The sequence below is a fragment of the Portunus trituberculatus genome, chromosome 42, assembly GCF_017591435.1.
Source record: "Portunus trituberculatus isolate SZX2019 chromosome 42, ASM1759143v1, whole genome shotgun sequence".
Classification (NCBI taxonomy): domain Eukaryota; kingdom Metazoa; phylum Arthropoda; class Malacostraca; order Decapoda; family Portunidae; genus Portunus; species Portunus trituberculatus.
In genome coordinates, this window is record NC_059296.1 from 12654438 (window position 1) to 12661937 (window position 7500).

General features: G+C 38.7%; 1 protein-coding gene across 1 annotated transcript in view; it reads left to right on the forward strand.

The window, feature by feature from the left end:
- LOC123517567 (galactosylgalactosylxylosylprotein 3-beta-glucuronosyltransferase S-like) overlaps nucleotides 1–7500 on the forward strand; it is a 20493-nt gene that overhangs the window by 1458 nt on the left and 11535 nt on the right. Inside the window, 2 exon segments of the mRNA XM_045277796.1 lie at nucleotides 4909–5056; nucleotides 7446–7500. The exon segment at nucleotides 7446–7500 is cut by the window's right edge and continues 79 nt beyond it. Of these exon segments, the coding sequence (XP_045133731.1) occupies nucleotides 4909–5056; nucleotides 7446–7500 (203 nt within the window).

A 7500-nucleotide genomic window follows, 5' to 3' on the forward strand; every position in this document is an offset into this window, starting at 1 on the left:
CACGAAACTCTCAACCATGAGTCTTGAAAGAGTTCCCTGAAAGCTCAACTCAGAAACGAAAAGAGAGAAAGACGGTGAAAACTTACATCATCATTCTAAAGTTTGAGGCTGACATAATCTTGCACCTACGAGCAGCACGCTGGCCGCAATAAGACCTCGCTGCTCTCGATGAAAAAAAAAAAAAACTTTAAATGAGTCTGAGAATTAGCAAGACTTAACTAATCTTTAATATTAATGCCCAAGACAGTCATTAACATATCAAGTAAACTCTCCGTGAATCTGATGAAAAGTAATTACTCTTGCAAGACTTACAGCTAAGGGCCACTACACTATAATTACGAGTCAGGACAGGCAAAACACAAGACTCGCAACAAGTCGGACAGTAAACACTTTGTCATACGCATGGCAAATTCTCACAGATCATGCGCCGAGAAATGAAAAAAAAAAAAAGTGAATTCTGATCGGGGACCGGCATTTAAGTGGGTCTTTTTTGTTTAATAATTTTTGTTGTCCTAGGCCAGTTTTCCCCTCTTACATAAAAAAAAAAATGACATACTATATCTCTGCCTTACGAGTGTGCAATGTAAAAATGAAATATTCCAGAAATCTAAAGAAATTCTGTTATTAAGAAGAAAAGAAGCTGTGGCAAACTTTCTCTGCAATTTGAATCATACTCTGGTAAATCAGTTGCTACCTTAAATGTTAAAGGTGGATCCATTTCCATAAACACGTAAAAGTCCACGGCACTCTATAGCTTTACCAATATCAAATTAAAGAACTCCGATGATGCTTCAATTAATCTCTTCAATACTGGGATAAAATTTTACCTTGAGATTTGTGTAGGATTAGACCATTTTATTGACATTAGGAAGGGTCTATGGAGGTCAGAAGATTAATTGCCTGAGTCTTCACTATTTCAATCCCCCACATAAGTTTCTGAAGCTGTGTAAGATCAACAAATAGTAAGCAAAATGAATATGGAAACGCGTCATGGCACTGAAGGGGTTAAAAACATTAGTACTAATTATAAACAAAAGCCACTGAATCTTCCTCAACCATAACAATGCAACTCTGAAAGATCCTCTTATTTTTTTCCGGAATGACTATTGCTTTGGTGGCAGCGATTCATCTCTTTGTGCAGAGGGCGTAAGAATGATCCCTGGCATAAAGACACACATTCTATTCACATCCTCCGATCCTACGTAAAGCTCGTAAACCTTGACTCAATTCAGCTTGCGCAGCCACGACAGACAGGTGGTTCACAGTCGTCCGCCTCCAGAATTCACTCCTTTCATATTTCTCTTCAGAATCGTGACAAAACTGTTCTGCAACTTCCTAAAATCTCCACCAATAAAAAGTGTCAAAGTCCTACTAGAGCTAACACTGCTCGTGACTCTTTTTTCTAAACTGGAAATATCGCCAACAATTTTTCTATCATTTTTCCCCAGCCCGTACTTCACCCAGATGGCTCCACTGCTGTCCACCATTTACCTCTAAAGCTGAACTCTTCTCTCAGACTTTTGCTGAAAATTCATCACCGGATAATTCTCCTTTGCCTCTGAGTATAATATAGTGAGAGGGTGGAGGTGATGGACGACCAGACTCAGAATTATAAATATGCAGCAACAAGAAATATCACAAGTGTTACCTCCACCTGCATCATTAGTAACCTTTCCGAGCACTTTTGACAAATTTATACCCACGCAGACATAGATAGACAAATAGATAAGTAGATAGATAGATAGATAGATAGATAGAGAGAGAGAGAGAGAGAGAGAGAGAGAGAGAGAGAGAGAGAGAGAGAGTTTAATAATTATCTGGAAGCCACCAAATTCTTAACCGCCACGATTAGCAACACGACATATCCAGTCAGTGAGACCGAGACAGGTTAATAATCTTATGCCTGTTATCAAAATACTTCGTAAATTTTCTTTCCATTTCCTGTGCTTGATCCAGGAAAATGTTATGAGTGGTATTAAAGGATTACCGCCAGTCCTTCTAAGTAAGCACGTTTCAATATACGCGTCCTGCCTGAACAATCTTTTTTTTCTGTCTATTAATGTTCACCTTTCCTTGTTGCGGATGATCGCGTACACTCAAACCGTTTCTGGACAGAGTGGTCGTTCCAGTCCTTCAAATTGCAGTTATATAGTTTGATTTCAAGTATGTCTAAAGCTTTCAAGTCTATAAATCAACTAAACTATTTCTAAGCATCCGTCTGGTCAATCCTATCATTCGTGTTGGTTCACCTGAAGACGATACACTGGCGATGTTCTTGCATTCCTTACTGAATTTTTGTCACCCCTCTTAGGTATTTCAATGCAACCTTCATTTATATGTATATTCTTTTTAACATGTCAGAAGGTTTTGATAGACTCAGCCATCAACCTTTAATTTTCAAGCTTCCTATGTACTATACATCTGTCCGTCTCGCAGAATATCTGTTCATTTTGTGACAGTTCTTTCTTTACAGTGTTATTCAGCGACTGTTCTTCTACACCTATTTACATTTTATTTTACAGAAGGCTTTGGTCTTTCATTCACCTTTTTATTATTCACTTAGAAAAAAATTCATGCAGAGGAATCGTAAAACACCTTATTTGTGATCCCTTTATAATCAATGAGTGGTACACGGCAAACCTTGTATTGCTTAGCTCACAAGCCTCTGTTTTATTTCGCCTATCTACTTGATATAATCTTCCAAAGAACTATCTCCCTGCTTTCTTTTGAATGGTGGGGGGCATTCAAATGTCGCCTTCTATATTCAAAATCTCACGTTATTTTTTTTCTTTTTATTGTTGTTTTGTTTCTTTAGTAAATCTCGACTGTAAACTTCTCATCTTATCTCTTGCTAAAACACTTTCCATCAAATTATTTGTTCTGTATTGCTGCCACCGTGTTTCTGCCTTTACATTGATGTAAACTCTCTGTAAAGGGATCTCATCCTGCCTTGTATGAAGTTCTGTTCCTTTGTATGCTGAGGAACTATTCATACAGTTATTAATTTCCACAATTATGCCATGTCTCCCTCCCCCCTCACCTACCACATCCATGCCCCATTTATCAGCATCCTCGTAGCAAGTCTTTCTATTCATTCCCAACATTGCCAATCGATGCAAAAGTTAAACAGGATCTTTACTCTTTCAGCTTTTTCCTTCCTAATCTCTGGAATTCCCTAACTTTTCGTCTCTCTCTCTCTCTCTCTCTCTCTCTCTCTCTCTCTCTCTCTCTCTCTCTCTCTCTCTCTCTCTCTCTCTCTCTCTCTCTCTCTCTCTCTCTCTCTCTCTCTCTCTCTCTCTCTCTCTCTCTATCTATCTCTCTATCTATCTATCTATCTATGTATGTATCTATCTACTTATCTATCTATCTATGTCTGCGTGGGTATAAATTCGTCAAAAGTGCTCGGAAAGGTTACTAATGATGCAGGTGGAGGTAACACTTGTGGTATTTCTTGCTGCTGCATTTTTTCAATTCTTGCAAAAGAGGAGTATCATGACACCTCCTAAATTGTCGAGCCTTTTTTTGGAATTCGCTAATGTTTTTAATAGGGACGGTTGAACAAACTTTATTTCATACTTTCCTCCACCTGCCTTACGTGTCATATAGATAGTAACACTGTGGCGTATCTCATGATCCTTCCTTACTACTCCACTTACTCAGGCATACACAAGATAGTGGCGCCCGTGAGTATCAAACTGCAGACCCCCACTCCCTCTGCTCCCCAAACACACACCAGCAACAATCACACAATAGGAACTGCCACTGGAAACGCTGAACATCTGTAGTTACTGAAAAGAAAAAAAAAAAAACGAAAGGAGTAAAAAGGAGTAAAAAAAAAAGTGCGATGTACATAGGAAGTATGATTTAAGAAGGAACATGTAATAAATCTTGATACATTATGATTCATGGTGTGACGAGAGAGAGAGAGAGAGAGAGAGAGAGAGAGAGAGAGAGAGAGAATATTGAACTTACACGACTACCATTGAACACCCAACTAAAAGAACTAAAAGATAACTAAATGTCATATTGATATCTCCAGATAATTCACAACAACAGTGATTCCCAAACTTTTCCGGACTGCCTCCCCCTTGGCTCCCACTCATACCACTGGAGCGCCTCTACCCACACAGACACAAACAACCGAATACAACAATGAGTAACACATGTGCACCTTCACTTGCCGTGAGCTACAGTAGGACTGAGTGACCGTTCCAACCACTACCTCTCAGTTGTTGAGTCTATACCTAACTGATTCACGTCCAATACAAAAGCGAGATTTAAAATAATCATGAATATAACGGCACATTAATGACATTGATATAGTTTTAAGACTGTTTAGTTGCTGATGTACGGACATTGATAATAAGAGTACGTCTTTAGATTCTTTAAAGCCAAAATTTGAAATTTTTAATACCAGAATATTTTTACATTGGTTGTGATGTCCTACTGGCACCCTCCTGGATCCTTCCAATGCCCAAAGGGAGGCGCTACCATTCACCTTGGGAAACCTAGCACTAGACGAAGACAAAAAACATTAGTGTGCCAAAAAATTACATGAGAAAGAAAGCGAGGTTAGGCTGAAGGTGTAAAAAACGAATGTAAAGGGGTAACCATACTATACAGACTTTGTCCTGTACCTTATAGCAACGATGTGTAGTAAATGAAATCTCTATGTACAATGACAGATAATTAGGGTATATGGAAATAACCTTAGTCTAGTAATTTCGAAATGGTAAGTAAATAGGTATGGGCAAAGATAATAATTATGATTTCTGTTATGAGAAAAATAACAATGAAATTAACGAACTCTAATTTGACTTATCCTAATCTAACCTATCCTAGCCCTAAGATGTAATCGCAAATGTTTCCTCAGTATTAATCAGCGACTCTCCTATGTTATTCTTGTAGATGATGCATTGGAGAGCGTGGCATGAAGTGCTGTGGGTGATGGTGGTGATGGAGACACTGCTGCTGGTTGCAGGGATGCATTGGCTGGTCTCCTACAGAGCCCGGTGGTGTGCTCGTGGCCGAGACGACGTGATGGAGGAGTCCGAACGTGAGTGTTGCTGCTGCTTTTAGTCTTATGGGGATATTGCCATAGTAGATAATACGGCAACAACAACAACAACAACAACAACAACAACAACACTAACAATAACAATAGTATCAACAACAAAAACAACAACAGCAACACTATCAGCAAAAACAAAAAAACTGCTACTATTACTATATAGGTTATACTGCGTGAGATATTCTAACTCTCAATCAGCTATCGGGAGAAGGCCACAAACCACGTAAGGACACTACCAACAAAGTGTCCAGAAAAGTGAAGGGAACTATTTTTATTTATTTATCTATCATTATTATTATTTTTTTTTTTTACTCTGAACAGTGGAAGACATACATGAGGTCAGTGTTCAGTATATAGTAAGGACATAGACCATTCCCAAAATTTGCCGGAAAACGCAAAAAAAAACTTTGTGAAGCTTTTAACGACTAAAATATATCTATTGCAGCAAATATCTTTACATTCAAATCACAAGCTATCTCGTTGTTGATACAAATGCAACAAGCGTGTGACACACATGACGGTGAGGCTACAGTGGATGTACGCAGATCGGTTTACATGTCATTCAACTGCGTATTGGATATCGTCTCAGCTCAACTTATTTTATATCTCTTTCTTTCTTTATAAGCATTTATTGTACATGGAATATAGTTAGTACGTCGGTTCAGTTCTGGCATTCCTGTAAGTACTACGTCTCTCTCTCTCTCTCTCTCTCTCTCTCTCTCTCTCTCTCTCTCTCTCTCTCTCTCTCTCTCTCTATCTATCTATCTATCTATCTCTCTCTCTCTCTCTCTTGTCTTTTCTTCTTTTTTTTCTTCTTGTCACTCCCTGAATCATATGCATTAGGTCCCATCTGCTCCTTCTTAAACTATACTATTCTGTTTCCCACTTCAAACTTGGCTGTATCGCCTTTACCTCCTCCGCAGCTCTCACATCATCCTCCAAGGCATCATCTCCCTCGTATATCCTCGTTCACTCATGTTTGCGTTCCTTCAGGCTTACTAAAACTTTCCTTCTCTTTGAGCCTGTCTGCTTTACCGTATACCACATTGATATTCAGGACTTCCACTCTCAAGCGTTTCAGTGTCTTATCAGGAATGTTTTTTTTTCACAATGTTCCAGCTTCTAGTTTTTGGAGTAGGATTCATTCAAGAAGGTTTCAAGACGTTTATCCTTTGTTTTTTCTTACCATTCTAATTCTGGCATTTGTATAGTAACTGGCAATAAGCGGGCTTTTATCAGGAGGGGTTCAGGATTTTTGTTGCTCCTGGCCAGTGGCACTATTACATAAAAAGCAAAAGTTTGGAAACCTTTCATGATTTGAAAAAAAATTTCTATTAATAATTCACAAAATAGAATGGTAAATCAAAGGACTCATGACCGACCGTGTGACAGGATGCCGAAGTTCAGCCTATATGCGTTTCATACACGTTCAATTTAGAAGCTGTGGTTTATTACCACAGAAAACAGTATTCTATGACATACGGTAATCACCACGGAAACTTAATACGCCGTATTATATTAATTTGGTATCATCAATATCTTATATCGAATATATCACTAAGTAGTAAATTCCTTTTGGTATCGGAAGTATCGGCATAAAATAAGCCGATACCGATACCGATACCGATACCCAAATATGGGCCGATACCGCCGATTCCGATACCGATACCGATGCATCGGTACATCTCTAGTTTTTATTTTCTGTGTTTCATATTCCTTCACTTTCATTACACCAAGTCGCATTCATTTTCATCAGTGCGTGCTTACCAAGATTCATACCATTTCCCTGATTTTACAGATTCTTTCCTTTACCTTCCTCGCTTTGCTCCTTCCTTTTTAATTAAATACAAACTTCTGAAGAGAAGAGTTTCTAGTCTTTCACTCTCACCCTTTGAAGTTGTTTGGTGCAGCGACGCACTACCACCACCACCATCACCACATTCACACCATCACCACCACCACCATCACCACCAACAACAACAACAACAACAACCAGTGGTGACCCATCCTCGGCACACACAGACAAAGGTGCTCGGAAAGAAAGTATCAGGAAAAAAAGTAATGAAAAAAATGCAAGGGAAAAAAATCATGAAAAAGTAACAGTAGTAAATTGATAGAGGAAAACAAAGTGACAGTGGTTACGTTAGGTTTGGTTAGGTCAGAAACAGAAACGAAAAACATGAAATATTTTTGCTACTATTTCTTCTACTTTGCTACTATTTTCCTTTTATTTTCTTTCTTAATACCTTTTTACTGTTACTTTTCCCTTATTTTTCCATGTTGCTTTTTTTATTGCTACTCTCTGTCCTAGAATTCACAAATAGACACCGCATTCAACTCGGTGACTCTAAGGACAACCCACTCCGTGTAACAGACTCGTCGTGGCCGCCGGTGTACCTAGTGACACCAACCTACCGCCGCACCTCCCA